Consider the following 26,234-nt stretch of genomic DNA (forward strand, 5'->3'; position numbering starts at 1 on the left):
ACATCCTCCAGAGCTGACACATAGGGCCCCTCGCTGTCGGAGTCTGGTGGCAGCTGCAACAGCTCCTGCTGGGCCACAACAGGGTGGCATATCTCCTACTATAAATCACTAAATGCAATGCAATACAATATAAATTACAATTTTTTTTATATGTTGGAAAAAAGATTGCCAAAAATATTTGGGGAAAACAGATACAATAACACTGCTCCCTTTGTTTCTGTTCCAAATTATGAGAATGTGATATTTGTTTTGTCATCTAGCAAGGCCTTTATACCTTTCCTTATTTTCTTAATTAGGCTCAGTCAGAGTACAATGGAAACAATTCTATGTGATAAAGGTGAGAAAATGAATTATCTGTTTTGTTAAAATAACATTTCTTGCTTGATATTGAAAGAAGAAAAAACATTTCTCACTGTCAGTGGAAATTCAAGGAGAGTTCCTGAAAATTGCAATTTGATTTAAAGCAAGGAAAATAAAGGAATAGCTTTCTCTTTATAGTGTTCTTGAGAAAAATTCCTGAAAACCTCAGCATCCTTCTCCCTTCTCAGCCACTGAATGACGAGATTCAGTCCATCAGGACAGTGTTTAAAGTCTCCTATTTGTATTTGTATTTGTATTTATTAGTACTTATAGGCCGCCCTTTTCCCTGAGGGGACTCAGGGCGGCTTACATAAAATGAGGGGGGGGGGTATACAGACAATAGACACAAACAATACATAGAAGTAAAATAATAAGCAACATTCATTCATTCATTCAAACCTTGGCAAATCTAGACAGCATACTAAAAACCAAAGACATCACCCTGCCAACAAAAGTGTGTCTAGTCAAGGTGATGGTTTTCCCAGTTGCAATGTATGGCTGTGAAAGTTGGACCATAAGGAAGGCTGAGTACCAAAGAATGGAGGCCTTTGAACTATGGTGCTGGAGAAGACTCCTGCGAGTCCCTTGGACTGCAACGCAATCAAACCGGTCAGTCCTAGAGGAGATCAAACCTGACTGCTCTTTAGGAGGCCAGATCCTGAAGATGAAACTCAATTGCTTTGGTCACCTAATGAGAAGGAAGGACTCCCTGGAGAAGAGCCTAATGCTGGGAAAGTTTGAGGGCAAAAGAAGAAGGGAATGACAGAGAAGGAGGTGGCTGGATGGAGTCACTGAAGCAGTCAACGTGAGCTTAAATGGACTCCAAAGGATGGTAGAGGACAGGAAAGCCTGGAGAAACGTTGTCCTGATGGGTTGGACACAACTTCACAACTAACAACAACAAGAAACCTTTATTCCATATTTGCCAAGTTTAGGTCAAGCATACAAAAAATGCTGTTCCATGGGTGAAACACTGAATACCTGTCCAAGCAAGCTTTTATGGTTCTTTTCACACAAGGAGTTGCAAGTTGCACATTCACCTTGCCTGCTTCTACACACATTGTTCTGCATTTCATCCCCTTCCAACTGATTTGGAAGTCCTCTGCTTACAGTTTGTCTCGTGCATGTGTAACAAATTGCCTAGATCAGTGTTTCTCAACCTTGGCAACTTGAAGATGTCCGGACTTCAAGTCCCAGAATTCCCCAGCCAGCATTCGCCAGCATTCGCTGGCTGGGGAATTCTGGGAGTTGAAGTCCAGACATCTTCAAGTTGCCAAGGTTGAGAAACACTGGCCTAGATCACGATCACGTGAAATATGAATACTGTTTTATAAAACCTTAATAAGATCACATCTGGAATATTGCATCCAGTTTTGGTGGTCACCTTGTTAAAAAAAAGATGTTGAGACATTGGAAAGAGTGCAGAGAAGAGCAACTCAGATGAATAAGAGCCTGGAGACTAAAACATATGAAAAAGGGTGGCAGGAATTAGGTAAGTCTAATCTAATGAAAAGGACTAGAGATGACATGATAAGCGGTGTTCCAATATTTGCCATAAAGAAGAGGAGGGGTCAGCATATTCCCCAAAGCACCAGAAGGCAAGACAAAAAAAATACTGAATGGAAACTAATCAACCCAGAACTAGGAGAAATTCCCTAACAGCGAGAACAATTAATCAATGAAAGAGCTTGCCTTCAGAAGTTGTGGGTGCTTCATCACTGGGGGCTTTTTAAGAAGAGATTGGACAGCTGCTTGTGTGAAATGGTATCGGGTCTCTGCTCGAGGAGGGGAGTTGGACTAAAAGATCTCCAAGGTTCCTTCCAATTCTATTATTCTGTATTCTCTATTTGAGGGGGGCTCCAACCTTGGTAACTTTAAGCCCCGGAGACTTCAACGCCCAGAATTCTAGGAGTTGAAGTCCACCAGGCTTAAAGTGGCCAAGGTTGGAGATCCCTGCTCTATTCTGTCTCTAACGTTTTAGCAATACGCAGTGGGTGATAATGGACATTTTTGCAAACATAGAGTTTCCTTCAGGCATTATACACCCGTCTTCCCTGCTGAGGTTCACCAGACTGATTAATTTATAATAACACATAGTGCTTACAGATTTCCATGGTTTTAGGTGTGGAAATGTCAGAAAACAGCAGGGAAAAACTCTACAACAAAACTGGAGGGGCAGATGAAAAAAAAATACAAAAACTGCTTACTTGTGATGAAGATTGGGAGTGTCTATGGAGAGTCCCAGTCCTCAATCAACCCAGATGAGACATCCAAGTCATGGTTGTCCCAAAAGGTGCTTTTTAAAGAGGCAACTGGATTTTGTTTTTTCCTAAGTTGCCTTTTGAAAAACCACCTTTGGGACATGAAGATTGGGGGTCATTTAAATATTCTACTACTAGGTTGTTGTTGGTTTTTTTTGTTTTTTAAAAAAAACATTTTCTCTGTTTTTCTCTTTTCATCATTTACTCTATTTTTCTTTTACTTTGTATTCGTTTTTACTATTGCAATTATAACCTTCAGCAAAATAGATTTTTTGGGGGCTGGGGGGGTGGGAATTAAAACCAGGGAAGCCACACCAAAAGGAACAGCCGAGGTGAGATACTTCAGGGTTCACTAGTTTTATGTTGCATTTCAATATTTCTTTTCTTCTAGATTTTCTTCATATTTTCATGTCATTTGTTTCCTATTATTATTATTATTATTATTATTATTATTATTATTATTATTATTATTATTATTATTATTATTATTATTATTATTATGGTTCGGTGCACAACCAGCCAGATGTTCAGACTGGATCTGGCATTTTTAATCAGCTTGACTCCTTCCAAGGACCTGAAATAGGCAGAAGTCAATATTTTTCTCCAATGGTGTTGGAGACATCATTGCGGAATGGAAGCCATCCTGCAATGGTTTCCATCCTGCAATTGACTGATGGTGACATTGCCATCAGGCTTCCATCCTGCAATTGACTGATGGTGACATTGCCATCAGGCTTCCATCCTGCAATTGACTGATGGTGACATTGCCATCAGGCTTCCATCCTGCAATTGACTGATGGCTTCCATTTGCAATTGACTGATGGTGACATTGCCAACAATGATGTTCTTCGAGCGGTGCTCCAGATGTTTTGGATCGCATCTGAGGCACCTCGGGGTGCTATCTTTGCTTTCTTGGGCCACATTGAAGGAGACGCAGAAGTGAGAGAAGAACAACAATGTCATAAAGCATATTCACTACCAGCAGTGGTCAGTCAGGATGGTTAAAACAGCAGCAGCAACGGGACAGATTCATGGACCATTAGACCATCCGTGGCTGTTATGGATGGATGGTGGTGACACTTTTTGAATCCTAGACAACAGGCCTTCAATCTTGGTTTATGGGAAGTCCCATGGGAAGTTGGGTCTCACTCCTTAGGGCAGTCCAGAGCAGGATGACCAACCCTCTTCACTGAAGGTTACAGGTTCTGACCTAGCCTGTTGATCCAGGGTGGATCAGTAGATGTTTTTCAATGTCTCCCCTATCTCTCCCTGCACACACACAGCGGGAGGGGAGAGAGGAATAGAGAGGGAGGGAGACCTTCCTATCTTCTGATTTAATTATCAAATCTTACATGATGATGATGTGCACATGCATGCAGGGGTGTCCAAACTTGGGAACTTTAACTTGAAGTCCACAAGTCTTAAAGTTCCCAAGTTTGGACACCCCCTGCTTTAAAGATTTATTCTGGCCAGAAATCTGGAGCCCGGCCGAGGAGAAGGCAAGCAAAAAGAGCCCATCGTCTGCAGCCCATCGGGAGCTGAAAGGGGAGGGGGGTAACCCTGCCGTTGAAAAGAAAAAGCCAGGGACGCAGCCCCTCGCCCGCCCGTTGTGACGTCGCCGAGGCCCCGCGGGCGCCATAGAGGGTCGCCTCCCTCCCGGCTTTCGACTGGCCGCGTCCAGGCAGGCAGCAGGCAAGAAGAGCCGCGGGCAAGAGCCGCGAGCGGGCGAGCCGGGCGGCGCGCTGGGAGCTGCTGAGACCATCGCAGTAAGGAACAGGCGCTCGGGCCATGCGGAGGAGGCCACGCCGGCACCATGGAGAATAAATATCCTTGGCTCGGAAGGAGGCGAGGGAAAGAGGGGAGGGGGCAGCCCCCCGGGGAGGGGTGTCGCTTCCCCAACGCGGCGCCCTCCAGTTGAGTATGGATCGCAGCTCTCCAGATTCCCCAAGTAGTTGACGCGTGGTCGGATTGGCGAGGAATTCCTGGGTATGTGGGGGTCCCAGGTTATCCCTGGGCATCACGTTGTCCAAGGATGCGCCAAGAAGAGACCGGACTGTCAGAAATGGTATAAGATCCCCTGCTTGAGCAGAAAGGGGGGTTGGAGTAGATGACCTACAAGGTCCCTTCCAACTCTGTTATTCTGCTATGATTAAAGACAACTAGAGACAAAAACAGTTTTTCCTCCCAACGCTATCACTCTGCTAAACAAATAATTCTTTCACCACTGTCAAACTAATCACTAAGGCTGCATTACTATTACTATTAGCCTTCTCCACCCATCACCTCCCACTTAGGACTGCGGGACTGTAACTTTGTTGCTTGTATTCTTACAATTTATATTGATATTGATCGTTTTCTGATTGCTTATTTGTACCCTATGACTATCATTAAGTGTTGTACCTTATGATTCTTGATGAATGTGTCTTTTCTTTTCATGTACACTGAGCGGATCTGCACCAAAGACAAATTCCTTGTGTGTCCAGTCACACTTGGCCAATAAAGAATTCTACTCTACTCCACTCCACTCCACTCCACTTCATTCCTCTCCTCTCCTCCCCTCCCCTCCCTTCCATCTTCTCTTCCCTTCCCTTCCCTTCCTTTCCCCTCCCCTATTCTATTCTATTCCATTCCATTCTCTCCTCTCCTCCCCTCCCCTCTCCTCCCTTCCCTTCCATCTTCCTTTCCCTTCCTTTCCCCCTCCCCTAGCCCTCCCCTATTCTATTCTATTCTATTCTATTCTATTCTGAACCATGGAATTCCCAAGAAGTAAAATGATGACTTTCAATAAGCTTAGCTTTAAAAGGCAAATACATAGAAAATTACTCATCCTGATGGTTCCCAGTCTGTTATTCTATTCTAAGTATTCTTGGAAAGCCCTCTTATCATGTCAGTAGTGTTAAAAGTAAGTAAGGTTTTCTCCTGCTTTCTAACTCTCACGGATGGGTGGATCTGGGAAATCTATAAGTAACCTTTTGCAATGATTAGAAAGAAAAGTGAACGGGAATAAAATATTGTAGTTTATATAGCAACACCTGCCTGGAATAAGTAAGCATGTTATCTATCTGATCTGGTGTTTCTCAGCCTTAGCAACTTTAAGATGGGTGGACTTCACGCTCTACATGGGGCAGCCCTTGAAGAGCATTCGGAGACTTCAGCTCATCCAGAATGCAGCCGCGCGAGCGATCGTGGGTGTACCTCGGTACACCCACGTTACACCTATCCTCCGCGAGCTGCACTGGTTACCAATTGGTCTCCGGATACGCTTCAAGGTGCTAGTCATCACTTATAAAGCCCTTCATGGTATTGGACCTGGGTACTTGAGAGACCGCCTGCTGCCAATTACCTCCCAAAGACCCATTAGATCACACAGGGCTGGGCTCCTCCGGGTTCCGTTTACCAGCCAATGCCATCTGGCATTTGGAACCCGGGGGAGGGCCTTCTCTGTGGCAGCTCCGACCCTTTGGAACGAATTCCCCACAGAGATTTGGACCCTCACCTCCCTCCAGGCTTTCCGTAAAGCCGTTAAAACCTGGCTGTGTTGGCAGGCCTGGGGTTGATGAGTTCCCTTCCCCTCTCGCTTTGTGTGGCTGTTGGTTATTTTTAAATGCTTGTATTTGTAATTTTTGTGTTTCCCTTTCCCTCCTTGGGTTTGTGCGCCGCCCTGAGTCCCACTGGGAATAGGGCGGCATATAAATAAAACGAAACCTAAACCTAAACCTAAACTTCAGCTCCCAGAATTTCCCAGCCAGCATGCTTCCCACTGGTGGGAAAGTAACAGTGTTCTGTGCGCCTTCGGTGGTTAGTCAAAGGCGCACATGACCAGCCGCATGACCATATGACATGCCGGCCACATGACCACGGAGATGTCTTTGGACAGCGCTGGCTCTTCGGCTTTGAAACGAAGATGAGCACTGCCCCCTAGAGTCAGGAACGACTAGCACATATGTATGAGGGGAACCTTTACCTTTACCTTATCTCCTGGATCCACACATCTCTGTCTATTGGTAGTTCTTAATCTTCCCTGCTTTTCTAGGGGAGCAGTTTAATATTGCATGGACTTTGAAATCCTCGTCCAGATAAACATAATATTCCAGTTGACCTAATTAGGAAGTAAAAGGAATCCAGGCCAGCACTGGCCCTCTGGAATAATCTTTTAATAGAGATCAGAACGGCCCTTTCCCTAATGGCATTTTGGAGGATGCTGAGAGCATCTCCCAAAGTGCTCCAACTAGTTAGTTTTGGTTATCTTCTTATCTTTTATTTATCTTATTTCTGACCATTTACAATTTTTATGTGCTTTTAATTGTTTTTACTCTGACTTTTAATATTTACTGTGGGCGTTTTAATGCTTTTCATAACTTACAAACTTACATCCCAGCACGACACAAAAGGAATAAATGAATGACTAATCATAAGTTTGCTGGTGGAGGATTTTTTTTTTAATGGGTAGTATATTAAGAAGGGCAAAGCAAAGTCCTGCACTATAGGGAAACAGCATTTTCTCTGTACAAATATACATGTAATCCTTTTGTTGAAGATTCTTGTTTTTGTTTATTGTGTGAACTCTTCCGTTACCCAATTCCTTTGCAACAAGCAAAGCTTCATCTGAATTTAATGGCAGTTTATAGATATCCGTATGTATACATTTGGTGCGGATCAGTGGTGGGATTCAATTTTTTTTACTCCCGGTTCTGTGGGCGTGGCGTGGTGGGCGTGGCAGGGAAAGAATACTGCAAAATCCCCATTTCCTCCCGATCAGCTGGGACTCCGGAGGCAGAGAATAGATGAGGGCGGTTCCACCACAAAACCGTGTTCAACTAAAGCGCACTCGATGAAACCGCGTAGCTGACGTCATCACAGGGCGACAACAGCGCGGAGACAGAAGCACGCTGTAAACGCTAAACCTAAAATTAACCCCTAAACCTAAACCTAACCCCCCTAAACCTAACCCTAAACCTAACCCCCCTAAACCTAACCCTAAACCTAACCCTTAACCTAACCCTAAACCTAACCCTTAACCTAACCCTAAACCTAATCCTAACCCTTAACCTAACCCTAAACCTAACCCTAACCCTTAACCTAACCCTAAACCTAACCCTAACCCTTAACCTAACCCTAAAGCTAACCCTAAAGCTAACCCTAAACCTAACCCTTACCTTAACTTGAATCGGCTTGCTTTCAAAACGCTATTTAAAGCGCCCTTCTTTCTCCGCGCTCGCTGTTGTCGCCCTGTTGATGATGTCAGCGACGCAGTTTAATCGGGCGCGCTGTAGTTGAGCGTGGTTTTGTCGTGCCACGGATGAGGGCGTGGCCAGTCAGAGGTGGTATTTACCAGTTCTCTGAACTACTCAAAATTTCTGCTACCGGTTCTCCAGAACTGGTCAGAACCTGCTGAATATCCCCTCTGGTGGGTATGCCTAAACTGGGAGTCATTAGCAACATATAAATTTAACATACTACTTACTATTCATTTATTAGATTTTTATCCTGCCTTTATTACTTTATAAAGGCTCAAGGCTCAACTCAAGGTGGAGAACATACCTAATATTCCTCCTTCCTCCTATTTCCTCCACAACAACCTTGTGAGGTAGGTTGGGCTGAGAGAGAGAGTGATTGACTCAAAGTCACCCAGTTGATTTTCATGCCTAGGACTAGAACTCACAGTTTCCTGGTTTCTAGGTAAGAGTTTAACCATTTGAGCAAACTGGCTCTTATTACACTTAATAAAGGGGAAATATTATTTTGCCACCCACAAAGAGGATGGGAAAGTTGCTTTTCCATAGGGAGGGGAACCCTCTTCTATTTTAATGATATTTCACTTAGAATATTGCCTTACAAAGTTATTTCAGACTTCTCAAGTTGAGTCTAATTAACAGATTAACAGAGTTGTAAGGTACCTTGTAGGTCATCTAGTCCAGCCCCCCGACCAAGCACTATTTCTGACAGATGGCAGTCCAGTCTCTTCTTGAAAGCTTCTAGAGATGAAGCTACTACAACCTCTGAAGGCAACTTCTATTCCATGGGTTGATTGCTCTCACTATCAGAAAATTTTTCCTTATTTCTAAGTTGAATCTCTCCTTGGTCAGGTTCCATCCATTATTCCTGGTCTGCCCTTCAGTGCTTTGCAAAATAGTTTGACCCCCTCCTCTCTATGGCAGCCCCTCAAATATTGGAACACTGCTATCATGTCCCCCCTGGTCCTTCTCTTCTCTAGACGAGCCATGCCCAGTTCCTGTAACTGTTCTTCATATGTTTTAGCCTCCAGTGCCCTAATAGCAGTTAGACTTATAAATCGCTTCATAGGGCTTTCAGCCCTCTCTAAGCGGTTTACAGAGTCAGCATATTGCCCCCAACAACAATCCGGGTCCTCATTTTACCTACCTCGGAAGGATGGAAGGCTGAGTCAACCCTGAGCCGGTGAGATTTGAACAGCCGAACTGCAGAACTGCAGTCAGCTGAAGTAGCCTGCAGTGCTGCACTCTAACCACTGTGCCACCTCGGCTCATATCTTATTAATCTTATTAGGGGGATGATTAGCCCACCAATCGTCCCCTAATAAGCTCTTCTCTGCACTTTTTCAAAACTCTCAATATCTTTTTTATAGCGTGGTGTCCAAAAGTGGGTGCAGTATTCTAGGTGTGGTCTTACTGAAGCTTTATAAAGTGGTATTAGGACCTCACTTGATCTTGGCTAAATGAAATAGATCAGGGGTCTGTCAAACTCAAGGCCCATGGGGTTCTTAAATCAGTGGGGCCAGCCTAGAAATAGCAAAGGACCAGCCCACAGTGCCTCTGGCAGCCAAAACAGGATGCAGCGGGGCTGCGTGAGGGCTCCCTGCCCCCGTTTTGACTGGCAGGGTGCTGCAGGAGGCGTCCATCTTGTCTCCCCCCCCTCCCCAGGCTGGTCCGGCCCTCAAAGAAATCCAGTTTGACACCTCTGAAATAGCTGAATGTAAGTAATTTACATTCAAATCTATGCATTTGGTCATAGAGATCTTAATATGGAAACCTTAATATTAGAAGTCACGGGATTGTCTCTTATATGTTTTCTGAATGATGATTGTCAAGGTTGTTGATATTTTCTGGATTAAGATTGTCAATGTGGTTGAGAGTTCCCTTAACTCACTTTTCTGCACATGGTTCATGGACATGATTTTCGATGAATTTAGAGAGGGCAAGATCAACATAGATAAGACCTTAAAGCTGCTCAATAAGTTTGAAGTCTCATACGATTATGTTCACGTGAAAAAAGTTTTTAAGGTGAGGAAAAGAATTATATATATTTTTTTTAAAAAATAGGTGTTGTAAAAATATGATCAAAGCCATTTTCTCAGGTGTTGAACGGACAAATTTCTAGAGTAAAGTTTTCTTTTAATATGGAAACGCATGTTTTTAGGTCTTTTTTTAATCCCACCTTTGTTATTTTTATAAATAACTCAAAACAGGGAACATACCTAATACTCCTTTCTGCTCCTATTTTCCCCAAAACAACAACCCTACGAGATGAGTTGGGCTGAGAGAGAATGATTGGCCCAAAGTCACCCAACTGGCTTTCACGACTAAGGTAGGAATAGAACTCACACTCTCCTAGTTTCCAGCCTGGTGCCTTAACTACTAGACCTGTGATGGCGAACCTATGGCACATGTGCCACAGGTAGCATGCAGAGCCCTCTCTGCAGGCACGTGAGCCGTTGCCCTAGCTCAGCTCCACCTCATATGTACATGTGCCTCCCGCCGGCCAGCTTGTTTTTGGATCTCTTCCGCGCATGCGAGGGGGGCTGGGCACATGCGTGAGACGCATGCATGTGTGGATGTGTGTGTGTGGGGAATCACACTTGCATGCAGGGGAGATGCATGCAGGGGGTTGCACATGCATGGGTAGGGGGGCGGGGGTGGGGTGCATGAAAAACTGGCCCTACGGACAAATCGGAAGTTCAGGAATGGGTTGTAGGGTCGTTTTTTGCCCTCCGGAGCCTTCAGGGAAGCCTCCTGGAGGCTCTGGAGGGCTAAAAGTAGGTCCCTGAACTTCTGATTTGCCCATAGGGCCAGTTTTTCATGCTCCGGAGGGTATAAGGAAGCCTCTGGTGGGTGAAAAATGGCCTCAAAGGAAGGCCGAAGTCAATAGCAATCGCAATAGCAGTTAGACATATACCGCTTCATAGGGCTTTCAGCCCTCTCTAAGCGGTTTACAGAGTCAGCATATTGCCCCCAACAACAATCCGGGTCCTCATTTTACTCACCTCGGAAGGATGGAAGGCTGAGTCAACCCTGAGCCGGTGAGATTTGAACAGCCGAACTGCAGAACTGAAGTCAGCTGAAGTAGCCTGCAGTGCTGCATTTAACCACTGCGCCATTTTGGCTCCCTGGTCGAAGTCAGCTGGCCGGCATGTGCATGTGCTCTGGCCAGCTGACAGGACAACACCTAGCATGCCCTGACAAATTGCTCCGCATGCCACCTATGGCACACATGCCATAAGTTCACCATCACAGGTATAGGGTTCCCTGCCTAGACAGGGTTGGGCTAGAAGACCTCCAGGGTCCCTTCCAACTCTGTTATTCTATTCTATTCTTTGTGGCAGCCTTTCAAATACTGGCATACTGCTATCATGTCTCCTTCTTTTCTTTAGACTAGCCATTCCCAAATCCCGCAACTGTTCTTCATATGTTTTAGTCTCCAGGCCTTTAATCGTCTTAGTTGCTCTTCTGTACCCTTTTCCCAAAGTCTCAACATCTTTTTTGTAATGTGGTGACCAAAACATGATGCCACATTCCAGGTGTGGCCTCTTACTAAGGCTTCACAAAGTGGTACTAATTCTTCACTTGATTTGGATTCTGTGCCTCTGGTTATACAATCAAGGATTGTATTAGCTTTTTTGGCTGCCACCACACACTGCTGACTCAGGTTTAAGTGAGGGTCCCTCTCACAATTACTATCTTGGAACCTGGTTTTGCCTAATCTTTCTTTTCTTTTGGTAGAAAAATGACAAACAGAAGTCTGGACTTATTACCATGGAAGATTTCAGAGCAATATACCGAATGCTGCTTCACAGACCAGAACTGGTCGAACTTTTCAACAGCTACTCAGGCACCAAAAAAGTTCTGTCACCGACAAATCTAGCCGAATTTCTCAGGAAGGAACAATTTGAGCTGAATGCGAATGAGGGAAGGGCTGTTTCGCTCATTAACCGATACGAACCCATTCATGAAGGTACCCCCAAGTTCTAGAGTTACGGTTTAATTAGTGGAACTTCCTTTTTCTAAGGAAAGGATGAAGGTTGAAAATAGAAATAATGCAAACCATTGTCACACTTCTTTAACAAAAAGATCCTTTCTGGTTGGAAGAAGTCATTGGCCGTGGTCTGCTGTCACAGTTGTGTCTTCTGTACTATATGTGTATTTAAGATCAAAATTGTTATTTTTGTGTAGCTGCCACCCTTTAAACGATGTGTAACCATTTAAAATATGTACAACCTTTAAAGCAATATGTATTGTATTTTATGCATGCTCCCATGAATTTAAATTGTGTTCATTTATTATACAATATATAATATGATGCATTAATTTATTAAACTGCTTCTATGCTAATTAATCATGTCCTGAGAAGATGAACAGTGAGTTCAGCTTCTAAATATGCTTTATAATTCTCTGTTGAAAAATGATTCTTCTGTGTATACAGCGAGGAAAAGCATTGCAAGTAATTTTATATATTTTTTTGGAACGCATTATGTTTTTCATTTCCTTTTGTGTCATTTTGTCTACTTTAAAGCAAAACACTGGTTTATATACATTGTACTGTACTGCATGCATGCTCTATCTTAGTAAATGTTTCATTCAGATATTAAATGTGACCACAGGAATATCAGTTCAAGTCATAGTAATTTATGAGATAAATCATTTGAAATATGCTTTTCTGCAGCAGCCTAGACCGAAAATTTTACAGTTCAGATTACAACAGAGGCAATTGGTAAAATATTGGAAGAAACAAAAATAAGTTAAAGTTATATAACCCTTGAATTTTTTAAAATGTTCTATTTTAATAATACGCCTAGTCCTTGATTTACGACCACAACTGAGCTCAAAATTTATGTTGCTGAATGAAACAGTTAATTTTGCCTCCTTTTACAACCTTTCTCGCCACAGTTGTTAAATGAATCACTGCAGTTGTTATGTTATTAACACAGCTCTTAAGTAAATCTGGCTTCCCCATTGACTTTGCTTCACAAAGGTTGATCACGTGACCCTACAAAAATCAGCAACTGTCATAAATAAGGAACCAGTTGCCAAGCATTTGAATTTTGATCATGTGACCACGGGGATGTTGCAAGGGTCGTAAGTGTGAAAAATGATCATAAGTCAGTGTCCTAACTTCTAAAGACTACTAAACGAACTGTTCTAAGTTGAAAACTACCTGTATGATTTATTTTGTTTTTCTTATAGTGTTTAAAAAAGCTTGAATTGTCATACTATACGATGATTATTTTTAGAAATACATTAGCACAGAAAATATTCCCAGTGCTCTTTTCTTTATGGTTTTTACAAAACTGTATGCAATCTTATGGAATTGTATTTATGTAATTACATGAATTAACGGATTCTTGTTCCCTCTTGGGGAACTTGTATGTTTACATCAACAATGTATACAAGTGCTAATAATGAAATAAAAATATGAACTGGCCTACAGGTAACTCTTCTTTTACTGCTAATTCTTGTTCCTGTATTTTTCTTTGGGGTTTTTTACACTTTGTATATGAGCACATTTCTCTTGCTCATTTACATGACAATAAACAACACTACTATCCTGTCCACCATTAAACCATCTTTCCAAATAGCCTTCATGTTTCCAGTGTCTTTCTCCCCACTTGGAACTGAATCCAGATGGGCATTTTTTCCAACAATCCCTTCATGTTCCAATCTCTTTACTGGATTTGAATCCACCTTCAGTAGAGCTGTAGTCGTATTCAAACAACCTTGAGGGGAGTCATCCTGTAAGTAGTCTTTGTACAGGGAGGGAATTCAGGACAACAAAGGGGTGTAGCAGGCAGGAAGGGCAAAGTTGTAGGAGAGACGGTCAACTCACACAACCCTGATCTCTGCACAGTTCAGGCCCTCACAACAGGACACATTCCCCTTTCCTAAGGCAGTTTCAACAAAACCACAATTGTCCGTGATTCTGAAATCAAGGAGACAGTTTGTTCAAAGCATGGTTCAATCAAAGAAAGATCAAATTACTGTATTTTTTGGAGTATAAGACACACCTTTTCCCCTCAAAAAAGAGGCTGAAAATCTGGGTGTGTCTTATACACTAAATGCAGCATTTTTTGCCTCCTAAAACCCTGCCCCTTCACCAAAATGGCCGTGCATAGCTTGTATCAGGCTTTCAGAGAGTTCCTGGGGGCTGGGGAGGGCAGAAATGAGCAAGAAAGCCCGTTTTTTGCTAAATTTTGCCCCCTAGCCCGCAGGAGCACTCTATAAGCTTCCTAATGTCCTTGTTTTGATGAAAAATTGGTCATTTTTTGCTCGTTTGTGGACCCCCTCCCACACCCCCACACCTACAAGACTCCTAAGGGCTATTCATGTCCTTCTTTGAGAAAAAAATGGGCCTGTTTTCACAAAAAACAGGGCATTTTGGGGAGGTTTTCTGAGTGGAAAAACTTTTTTAAAAAATGCCTCTTCAAAACCTTGGTGCGTCTTATACTCCGGTGCGTCTTATACTCTGAAAAATATGGTATATCGGGTGGAAGCTTTATATTTCTGTTGCCATAAACTTCTGCCTGTCCAATTAGCTTGTTGCACTAAGTGTAACGTTCCCATCCTTTACCATGGGTTAATTTTTTAAAAAGTAGTCAATAGTTGATCATTAGTGCCCTGATGAGCATAATTGTTCTTGATATAAAGATCTGTTACAATACTAGACTATCACATCCAGACTAGTCCATTGCATATACCATAATAACTTCATTAGCTTAGATTTAGTGAGTCACACATCATAAAATAAATCATAGATAGGTTACTATCAATCTGTGAAATTAGGCATTTTATAGAATGCCTAGTAAATCTATAGAATGCCCCAAACGGGACATGAGCCACAGTGGCACAGTAGTTAGAGTGCAGTACTACAGGCTACTTCTGCTGATGCCGGCTGCCTGTAATTTGGCAGTTCAAATCTCACCAGGCTCAAGGTTGACTCAGCCTTCCATCCTTCCGAGGTGGGTAAAATGAGGACCTAAATTGTTGGGGGCCATAGGATAACTCTGTAAACCGCTTAGAGAGGGCTGTAAAGCACTGTATATAAGCAGTATATAAATCTAAGTGATCGTGCTGGTGCTATCGAAGTATGAAATGCTTAATATTTCAAACACGTCCAAGACAATCTATGCAAAAATATTTTTTTATATTTTGCCAGTAAAGTATAAAATATTTTTGCTAAAATGCCATTCTAGCCTTCCTTGTTGCAACAAGTAGGTCAGTACTAGTCTTCTTCTATTGTTTTGTTTCCTGTCCTTTATTTTGCACTCATGTCAGGGCTCCCGAGCTCTGTTTTCGGCTGCTATGGCCTCCTGCAACCCTCTGCCAGTGAAAATGGAGATCTGTTTTCGCTGGCAGAGGCAGGTCAGATCTAAGCGCCAGTGGTGAAATATTAATTTTTTTACTGCCGGTTCTGTGGGTGTGGCTTGGTGGGCGTGGCTTGGTGGCATCATGTGACTGGGTGGACGGGGCTATGTAGTCATGTAACTGGGGGATCAAAAGACACAAACTCACTTTATCAATTTCCTGCTGGAGTAGGGTTGCACTAGATGACCTCCAGGTTCCTTCCAGCCCTCTGAAACTGTGCCTAGTGCCAGGTTTATAGTCTTTCCTTCCTCTCCTTTTTCCGTCCCTCCATTTCTTTCTTTTTCTTTTTCTTTTTCTTTTTTTCTTTTTCTTTCTTTTTTCTTTCTTTCTTTCTTTCTTTCTTTCTTTCTTTCTTTCTTTCTTTCTTTCTTTCTCTTTCATTTTTTCTCTTTCTTTCTTTTTCTTTCTTTTTTCCTTTCTTTCTCTTTCATTTTTTTTCTTTCTCTCTTTTTCTTTCTTTCTTTCTCTTTCTTTACCCCTTCCTTCCTTCCTTCCTTCCTTTCTCAGCACCCCCACCCCCCGTTTTTGGCCTAGCAGGCTTCAGGGACCGCTCCTCCTGTTCCGGAAAACCTGTATTTTAAAAAATGCCCCAAAAGTTAAAAAATATTCCAGAGATCAGCTGTGCGACATGTGATCGGCGGAACTTTTTTTTTTTAAAAAAAAAAAAACACCTTTTTTTAGTATTTTTTACTACTAGTTCAGGCAAACTGGCATGAACTGGCAGCATTTCACATCTGCTAAACACCCTGTGGGCCAGATCCGGCCCCTGAGCCTTGAATTTGACACCCCTGATATACATCTTTCAATAATGGCTTCAGCTATGCTGAGGCTTAGGTTTAAGTTTAGCCTTGGGGCTAACCCTAATCCTTTTCATGACTCTCTTTTCATACTTTGCCTAAATAGTTCTTGTCATTCTACATAATGTCTCAGCATTATATATAATACCTAGTATATAGCACAGTGATGGCTAACCTTTTTTGGCTCCCGTGCCAAAAGGGGGGAAGCGCAGAGGAGACATGCGCAGGCATGCCACACCCATAATGCTATGTGTGCCCCCCATGCACGCATGCGTGTGCGACCAGCAACCCCCCCCCGCTTTTGCCACGGTTTTTTCACCCTCCCCAGGCTCCAGAGGCTTTCTAGGAGCCTGGGGAGGGCAAAAACAGCGTCCCCTGGACGCCCTCCGGAGGCCTCAGGAGTTTCCCTGAAGCCCCCGGAGGGCGAAAAATGGACCTACAGGGAACCCGGACATTCGGGAATTATGACTTCCGGTTTGTCCATAGGGCCGATTTTTGACCTCCGGAGCCTTCAGGAGGCTTCACTGAAGGCTCCATAGGGCAAAAAACGGACCTATGGAAAAACTGGAAGTGACTTCCAGTTTGTCCGTAGGGCCGTAGGCCGAAGTCAATGCATCGCATGCCCTCACAAATGGCTCCATGTGCCACCTGTGACACACCTGTCATAGGTTCGCCATCACGGATATAGCATATCAAAATATTTCATATTTCATAATTTGCCTTAAAACATCCCACATTCTGTAGATTTCTTGGAGTTCTATACAATACCAGCTTTTCACATATTGCAACAGATGTACAAAAGGCAGTGCATTGTTTTATCCATTCATTTTACATTTCAAATGAAGTTTTGCTAGATTCCCCTGTTAGAAGTAGCATCCCTGGCCATTCTCATATTCCTGATTTAGCAGCTATATTATGTTTTCTTTTAAATGTACAGGCAGCAGGCAGCTCCACTATATGTCATGATTTATACCTGCTGAATAAAATGTGATACAGTTGATTATCAGGTATATCACAATTACACCCTGAGTGTGTTCCTGAAAATTGTTACTTGGCCACATGTTTTTCAATGGGCATGAAAGTAGGTCAGAAAAATCAACGGTTGCAAGGGAAAATGTTGAGTTTTTCATCAATAGGATTGTTTAATACAAATACCCATGTGAAAATACAGTAGAGTTAGAGAGCTTAGGTAAATATAAAAAAACAAACCTGGGGCATGGTTTATAGAGCTGTTTCCAATTCAATTCATAATTGGGAGCTTAGACGGCAATTGGATTTCTTACCTTCATTGATTTTAGTGAGAGGATGTGTTTAGCACTCCGCCTGAAATCTCTATGACCTTTAAGACTTGAAAGCGGCTCTGCTTAACTCTAGCTTTATTGAGCTTTTTCTGCTAATGATAAACAATGAAAGAAAAAATGCATGCTGTCCATTTGGGGAAAAAAGTAAAGTAGCTTACTAGAAAGGCTATGGCCTCCAACCTGCTGGTTTCACTATTTATTCTTTCCAACCTCATAGAATATTGGATGGGAATTATGCAAAGACTGTGGGGTTTTGGGTGCGCAGAGCTCAGGTCTCAAACTTTACAGCTGACAAGCTCATTGTCTTTAATCACAGAGCCATTGCACCCTTGTATATGCATATTTCAGTGGTGGGATTCATTTTTTTTATTACCAGTTCTGTGGGCGTGGCTTGGTGGGCATGGGTGTGGCTTGGTGAGCATGGCAGGTAAAGGATACTGCAAAATCCCCATTCCTTTCCCCATTCCAGGGGAAGGATACTGCAAAATCCCCATCCCTCCCCACTCCAGGGGAAGGATACTGCAAAATCCCCATCCCTCCCCACTCCAGGGGAAGGATACTGCAAAATCCCTATCCCTCCCTCCTCCAGGGGAAGGATACTGCAAAATCCCCATCCCTCCCCACTCCAGGGGAAGGATACTGCAAAATCCCCATTCCCTCCCTACCCCGCTAACCTGCTTTCCAGCTCCGTTCTCCTGTGCAAGGCAACAAAAGAAGACCCAGCCAATCAGCTGGGACTCAGGAGGCAGCGAATAGATTGAGGGCGGGGCCAGCCAGAGGTGATATTTGCCAGTTCTCCAAACTACTCAAAATTTCCGCTACCTGTTCGTCAGAACCGGTCAGAACTGGCTGAATACCACCTCTGATTTATTTGATGATGTTTTATTTAAACTTATATTTGTATATCAGTGATTGCATGACCTCTGTAGATGCCATACACTAAATAAAATAAATAAGGAAAACCCCCGCCTCCCTCCCTTTCCCCAGAACAAGGACGAATGGATGGTTTTAGGCAGAAACAGGCTTCCTTCTTGGGTGGCGGTTCCCAATCAGCCTTCTCACTACAGATGGGCATCAATTGGCACCTGTTTCTTTTACCGCTGATTTCCTATTGTGAGAGCTTTGCAACTTGCAAAAAAAGGGCTGCGGGAATTTTTTTTGTTGTTGTTTGAAAAGTAACGAGTTCAATTGCCTGAAAAACTTTGAAAATCCCTGACCTAGATAACAGCAACACACAAAAGAGAAATCCTTGTAGAAGGCCTAAAATGCTGACTCCAGATGTGCAAAAATCCTAAATGAGATTAATTTCAACACTCCCCCACCCCCCCCACCCCCCAGAACAGTGTTGGGCATAATTTACTGTTTGCTTTAGCAAACTCAGGTTTTGGAGTTTTATCAGCTCTGAAAGTGCTTACAACTGCTGCTAGGAGTTGCAAGCACTCCTAAAGTAATAATATTATGCAGCTTTACCCAATTGAATACATTTCAAATATTTGGGGTTATACTCAGGGGTGGGGTTCAAATTTTTTAGCAAGAGGTTCTCTGCCCTGTTGCTGGGAGGGTGTGGCCTACTTGGCCTCCTGCACCATGGGGGGGGGCATTTTTGCCCTCCCTGGACTCCATAGGCTTTCCTTGAACCTCCAGGAGGGAGAAAACGGTCTCCCCAGGCTCTGGAGGCTGGAAATGGGCCGCTTTCCGGCCTTCCCAAACTTCTGGTAGGCCCGTTTTTCACCCTTCCGAAGCCTCCATGCGCACCCTGCACTTACCTGCATCTGAAATGGGCCGCATGGTGCAGTGGTGGGATTCAAATAATTTACCAACCAGTTCTCTGCCCTAATGACCAGCTGGGTAGGTGGGGCTCAGTGGTCATGTGATCATGTGGGCGTGGCCAAGTCAATGTCACTCAGGTCGATGGGCACTTCGCCTTAGTTGTTACAATAGTAATAAGGGTTAACTGGACAGGCAGTTTCTGTAAGCAGGGCAATAAAGATTAGGCTAGAAAAACACCAGAATGTTTCCTTCCTTGCTTCCTTACAGGATTAGCCCTGTAAAGTGGAAAAGAACAAAATGAGATTTCTTCCAACAACCGGTTCTCTGAACTGCTTAGAAAGTTACCAACCGGTTCTCCCGAATAGGTGCGAACTGGCTGAATCCCACCACTGGGCGTGGTGACTTGTGGGAGGGGTGCGGAGCCATCCAGGAATGGGATTTGGGAGTTCTTCAAACTGCATCTTAGCTAGAGGTTCTCCCGAACCTCTGCAATCACCCAGCAGCCCATTCTGGTTATCCCCACGCCCATAATTCCCACCTCTTACTTATTTGCTGTCCCTCTTTGTGGGAATTAGTTTAACATATCTTGGAACCAGTTAAAGTAAAGCTTGGTACACCATAACGTTTACTACTATAGGATTTGCTACCCTTAGCAATACAGATACTCCTCAAGTTATGACTGTCACTGAGCCTGCCCATTACGGTCATAAGTTGTAATAGTAATTAAACATGTGACATTTTTGCAGTGGCCATTGCAGTGGTCATTAAGTGCATAAGTGCAAACTCCACAGTTGTTAAATGTGCTATTGTTTGCTGTTTGCTATGGCATGGTTTTGTCATAAGAAGTGCTAGTTTTCAACAATAACGTCATCAAAGGCCCTGACATAACTGTGGGACACTGCAAGTGCCTCTAAGTGTTGCCTTGTTGTGGAGCACCCAGTGTGTTCATGAGGTGGGAGATGCAGTGGTCAGAAAGTTGGATCCGGGTCATAAGCCCCCTTTTTCAGATAGGTTGTAACTTCAAACAGTTGCTAAGTCATAAGTCAAGAAATATCTACATGATTCTTTCTTACCTTCATACTGATAAAACTAACAATAATACCAGGATTAGGACAACAACGAAGAGAAGTTCGGAATAATTTATGGTGCTTAGAACTAAATGTAGGAAGTATAGAAGAAGGAAAAGGAAATGGAAGTGGTTAAATAGAGGTAAGATATTTTATTATTTCCCTTGGATGTTGGCAATCAGATCTGTACTTCAAACAATTTGTTGTCATTGTTAGTTGCAAAGTTGTGTGTGACACATTGTGAAAAACGGTCCTCCAGGCCTTCCTGTCCTCTACAATCCTCTGGAGTCTATTTAAGCTCTAGCCGACTGCTTCAGTGATTCCATCCAGCCATCTCATTCTCTGCTGTCCCTTTCTTCTTTTGCCCTCAATCTTTTCCAGCATCTCTCCATTGAGTCCTTCCTTCTCATTAGGTGGCCAAAGTATTTGAGTTTCACCTTCAGGATCTGGCCTTCTGAAGAGCAGTCAGGGTTGATTTCCTCTAGGACTGACCGGTTTGATCACCTTGCAGTCCGAGGGATTCACAGGAGTCTTCTCCAGCACCATAGTTCAAAGGCCTCCATTCTTTGGTGCTCAGCCTTCCTTATGGTCCAACTTTCACAGCCATACATTGCAACTGGGAAAACCATAGCTTTGGTTATCCCCCACCAAAAAAAAGATAACCACTAAGAGATAGCAAAGAGGGCCAAAAAAAAAAAAACCTACCTCTTCGTTGTGACCTAACTGATTATCTGAATTTATCAGATTTGGTAGCCATAATTGAAAATAACTGTTGCTATTATTATTTACCAAAATACTTCACCTAACTGTCTTTTTAAAGGATATATTATCAAGAGCGGAAAATCAAGTTAAGGGGTTTAAAGATCACTCACAGAGCAAGCTCATTACTCCTGCTATCAGGTTTGAAGGGAAGGTAGAGAAACGTTGCCTCACTTCAACTTTTTCTTTTAAAGGACTTTCTTCCGTAGAAATCAATGGGAGGAATTGACTCCATTAGCTTTAAGGGAAGGGAGGTTTCTTTATCAGTGCAGGAATAGACTGGCGGCTATGGAATGCAGCTGGTTTGCGGATTTTTAACAGATATTAAACTATTAGGGGAAAAAAGACCTGGAGGGGAAAATATCTATTTTTGAAGCTGGCAGGTTGCTGAGATTTGCCTTATTGCTATAGGCATCTAATCACTGTGATTTATGATCTTGTTTAAACCCAAACAATTACATTTTCTTCCGCACTTAATTCAAATCACAGCTTTGAATCTAGTTTCTGAAGTCTTAATTGACAATTGTGTTGATGCAGGGGTGGGTCCCGACTTCTGTTTCTGACGGTTCGCTTAGGGACACACTATGCGCGCATGCACAGTAGTAAAAAACAATCTCTGCATGTGCAGATGCAAAAAACAAGATGGTGGCGCCTATGGTGCCACAGATTAAAGTGGTTCAGGGGCATGGCCAGCCGAGTTACTACCTACTTGGCTGAACCGGTCCGAACCAGTAGGAACCCACCTCTGTGTTGATGTTTCCAGAGTTCCCTAACCTGAGCTAAGATCAAAAGATATCTGGTAGCACCTTTTCAGAGTAACCATTTTTACTAAGAGACGTAAGCTTTGGGGCAGCGGGGAGAGCTGCTGTGATGTGGTAGTTGAAACCAGGGGTGAGCTTCAAAAATTTCAGCAACGGGTTCTCTGTATGGTTACTGGGTGGGCGTGGCCATGATGGCCGTGGCCATGTTGGTCTCCTGCACTATGGGGGAGGGGGCATTTTCACCTTCCCAAGGCTCTGGGGGCTTTCCTCGAGACTCTGGGAGAAAACTGCCTCCCCTGGGCTCTGGAGGCCTTCTGTGAGGCCCATTTCCTACCCTCCCCGAGCCTCCATCTGGGCCCTCCACTTACCTCACATCCCAAACCATCCATGACTCCTGGGAGGAGAGGGGAGGGGTGGGAGGGCAGGGGTGGGCAGGGTGGGTGGGGCCAGCCTGGGGTGGGATTTGGAGATTCTCCGAATCGACCATAATGTTAGCTATGGATTCTCCGGAAGCTGGGCGAACCCATAGCAATCCACTCCTGGTTGAAACTTATGTAGGATTTAAATTGGATGAAGACAAGCAGGGCAGTTTTAAAGATGCAGGTTATATGTCAGAGACCTGTACTTTATCAATTAAAATTGGGATGTGTTGAAAATCCATTGTTTTTATTGCTGGTCTGAAAAGGTGCTACTAGACTCCTGATTCCATATGATCATGTGAATGTTGCAATGGTCAAAAGTATGAAAAAATGGTCATCGGACACTTTTTAAAAACCCAGTTGTAACTTCAAATCATCACTAATGGTTGTAAGTCAAGAACTCCCTGTATTGAGGATAGATCTTGAAAGTCTGAAAGTATCTCTAACTTACCTTTACAGTCCAAAAGACTAGGAAAAGCCATTTCTGAAATATTTATCACTCCTTCTATTTATTCTGTAGGCTCAGCTGGCTTTTATCTCATCATTGTCTAGTCTGTGGATCTTCCTCCTGTTTCCCAAAGTCATTCTCACATACCATTGTACTAACTGACCTACAGCATGACTTAAATTTTATTTATTTGTTAAGTAGTAAACATGTTTAAGGAATGTGGTGGCTCAGTGGCTAAGACGCTGAGCTTGTGGATCAGAAAGGTTGGCAGTTCGATGGTTTGAATCCCTAGTGCCACATAACGGAGTGAGCTCCCGTTACTTGTCCCAGCTTCTGCCAACCTAACAGTTCGAAAGCATGTAAATAGAAAAATAGGAACCACCTTTGGTGAGAAGGTAACAGCGTTCTGTGCGCCTTCAGTGTTTAATCATGCCGGCCACATGACCACAGAGACATCTTCGGACAGCACTGGCTCTTCAGCTTTGAAACAGAGATGAGCACCGCCCCCTAGAGTCGGGAATGACTAGCACATATGTGCAAGGAGAACCTTTACCTTTATCTTTAGTAATCAGGTTTATATATCTGCCCATCTCATGGAAAGTAACCTTAATGCAAAATGATCTAACTAGGTTCATTCTCCTAAAATGGCTATTACAATAAACACTTTTCTGGGTTTAGAAATAAACTAATCCAAATGTTCACCCCATCCTGGGGGATAATATTTCCCAGAGATTTGTATTTGCATTTTTTTTTTACTTTCAGCAAATTGCTAAAGTCCTGTTTGTTCTTTCAGGCTTAGGGCAAGGAGGGTGGTTGAGTCCCTTTGAAGTGATTTTTGTGTTTTTGATTCTGTGTTCTGGTCATTTGTCTTCTTCTTCTTTTTCCCCCCTCCTGATATGCTTTCTTTTAATTGTTTTATCTGTAAGCTATCCAGGGTTGCTATGGAGTTGGAAAGCCTTGAAATTGAAATAAATTTTTAAAAAGCATGCTAGGCTACCTAAAAAGGAAATCGGTATTAGATAAATCAAACTTTATACGTTGTGCGAATGTGGAGGCTACTGTTTGACAGAGATAGCACAATCTCTTTGTCTGTAGAAGCTTTCTGCTCACTAGGGCCAAAGGCAAGGGAGAGGTTGTGGGATGAGTCTTTATCAGTTGTCCTTTATCATCTGTCCTATTGTTCAGTGACTCTTTGTGTTTAAGAAACAGCAGAAAACATCCCACCTCTTTCTCGCTCTCTTTTGTGCTTCCCTCTGTTCAAAATGTAGTTTGGGTGGAAGGACTCCTCCATTGTCTTTTATTTCTAATGCAACGAATTCCTTCTAGCATTCAGAATAACAGAAAACAGGGATGGAAGGGAGCTTGGAGGCCTTATAGTCCAACCCCCTGCTTAGGCAGGAAATTCAATACCATTTCAGACAAATGGTGTCTTCCGTCCTTGAATAAATTCCACCGATTGCTTCTTGTCTTGTGTACAGATGCTTTGGAGAATAGCTTAGGTTTATGGTTTAGGTTTATTCGATTCAGTGACATGCGGTCAGCTTTAGCCCTGGTGAGGCACTTTTTAGACTTGTGGACTTCAACTCCCAGAATTCCACAGCCAGGCATGCTCAGTTCCGATTTAAAGTGACAGCATTTTTCCCCCTTGCAAACTAAGTTTTCCCATTTTTTTTCTTCTCCCTCCCCCTCCTTCCTTCCTCCCTCCCTCCCTCCCCCCTCTCTCAAACAAACACAGAAGTTGGATTGGATATATTTTCCAAAGGCTTGAAAGCAGCTTCTCTGCCATACCCCCCCTCCCCTGCTGCCTTCCGATCAAACTTTTCGAATTCCTCCCCCTCCCCCCACACACACCTTTTTCCAGCTGTTTCAGAGATGATTTCAACTCTGCTTCTCCCTGCCCTGCCCTCCCCTCTTGAAAAGCCAGAGCTCTGTCAGACTGAGCTAGTTGCTCCCAGAGAACTCTAAAAAGCCTCTAAAAATGCCCTCTACAGGAGGCGAGAGAATACGTGCCCCATTTGCATAAGGAATTCTTCGCTTGTTAACCCTTGCTTAACTCTTAAAAGGCGAAAAATTCCTTATGCAAAAGAGGCCCCTAGTTCTCTGGCCTCCTCCTAGTTAATACTGAGAGCAGACACCAAGCCACTGTGACTTGAAATCTGGTAGCAACTACCCTGGCTTTAATTATTTTAAGAAAATTATTTAAAATCCTTTCCTTTCCCTGAGGAGACTGGTGAGGCCCCGCCTCCCTTGCCTCTAGTGACTGCACGTCCCTGGTTGCAGTTTCTTCTCTGATAGTTCCTTGTTTATCGATTTTTTTCTTCTGCTTAATGGGACTTTGACTACTAGGAATGTTCTGCTTCCACCTAAGTGTGAAATAGCACCAAGTAAACAATGATGTTACCTAACCTAGAAATGAACTATCTGCAGGAAAACAAGCAAGTTCAGAGAACTTAAACAGTGCTGCTTAATTACTTGATCATTTTTTATCATTCAGCATTTCCTCAGGGGCACATTTTAAATAAGAACTCCTGCTGAATTCAGATCTCCAATGCTGGTCTTTAACTGCCCAGGTTATTCAAGTTCTTACAAGGACAATGAATAAAAATGCACTCTGAGTAGCTTTGTCTTTTAGGGCTAACCATTCCCCTTGAAGGGATGTGGTGGCTCAGTGGCTAAGATAATGAGCTTGTAGATCGGCAGTTCAAATCCCTAGTGCCACATAATGGAGTGAGCTCCTGTTACTGGTCCAAGCTTCTGCCAACCTAGCAGTTTGAAAGCATGTAAAAATGCAAGTGGAAAAATAGGGACCACCCTTGGTTGGAAGGTAACAGCGTTCCATGCATCTTCGACATTGAGTCATGCTGGTCACATGACCAAGGAGATGTCTTCGGACAGCGCTGCCTCTTTGGCTTTGAACTGGAGATGAGCACCACCCCCTAGAGTTGGGAATAACTAGGATATACGTGCAAGGAGAACCTTTACCTTTACTTCATTCCCCTTGATCCCTGCATGCATGATTGATAGGAGACCTCTTCAAGAATCCAACCAGTTCCAAAATGGTTTTGCAAAGAAGATGGAAGGGATACTACTGCAGAAGCAGAGAGAGATATGTATTAAAATTGTGCAGTGCTCCAGATTAGAGATACGAACGTAGCACTATACATACATATTTACATTATCCTACCCTCCAGGAAGAGAAAGTTGCTTTAAAGAGCTACAGACAAATGTTATATTTGCATTTCCAGCAGATTCTTACATATAGTTTGGACTTGTGGCAAATGCCTGAAGCATTGCACAGCCCTAATAACCTATATACAAAAGATATGTTTCTTGAGCAGTGCTCTTCTTTGCTGTCTTACTCTGTTAAAGTATAGCAGGGAAGGTTAGTTTTCATATCAAAGTATACCAGTGGTGGGGTTTAATTTTTTTTTTTACTACTGGTTCTGTGGGCATGGCTTGGTGGGCTTGGTGGGCATGATAGGGGAAGGATACTGTAAAATCTCCATTCCCTCCCCACTCCAGGGGAAGGTTAGTGCAAAATCCCCATTTCCTCCCAATCAGCTGGGACTCAGGAGGCAGAGAATAGACAGGGGTGCGGCCAGCCAGAGGTGGTATTCAATTCTCCAAACTACTCAAAATTTCCGCTACGGGTTCTCCAGAACTGGTCAGAACCTGCTGAA

At 43.3% G+C, this 26,234-nt stretch overlaps 1 protein-coding gene across 1 annotated transcript in view; it reads left to right on the forward strand.

Annotated features, from left to right (window-relative positions):
* The first annotated feature begins 4,351 nt into the window (after window positions 1–4,351).
* The window catches only part of LOC148044037 (1-phosphatidylinositol 4,5-bisphosphate phosphodiesterase zeta-1-like), a 64,422-nt gene continuing 42,539 nt past the window's right edge, over window positions 4,352–26,234 (forward strand). The window contains exons 1-3 of the mRNA XM_087722461.1: window positions 4,352–4,445; window positions 9,757–9,880; window positions 11,597–11,828. Coding sequence (XP_087578587.1) covers window positions 4,435–4,445; window positions 9,757–9,880; window positions 11,597–11,828 — 367 coding nt within the window. The 5' untranslated portion in view covers window positions 4,352–4,434. The remainder of the gene's footprint in view (window positions 4,446–9,756; window positions 9,881–11,596; window positions 11,829–26,234) is intronic.

Source organism: Thamnophis sirtalis, unplaced genomic scaffold, assembly GCF_051295495.1.
Source record: "Thamnophis sirtalis isolate CommonGarterSnake01/CBP01778 unplaced genomic scaffold, rThaSir2_p1.2 scaffold_9, whole genome shotgun sequence".
Classification (NCBI taxonomy): Eukaryota; Metazoa; Chordata; class Lepidosauria; order Squamata; family Natricidae; genus Thamnophis; species Thamnophis sirtalis.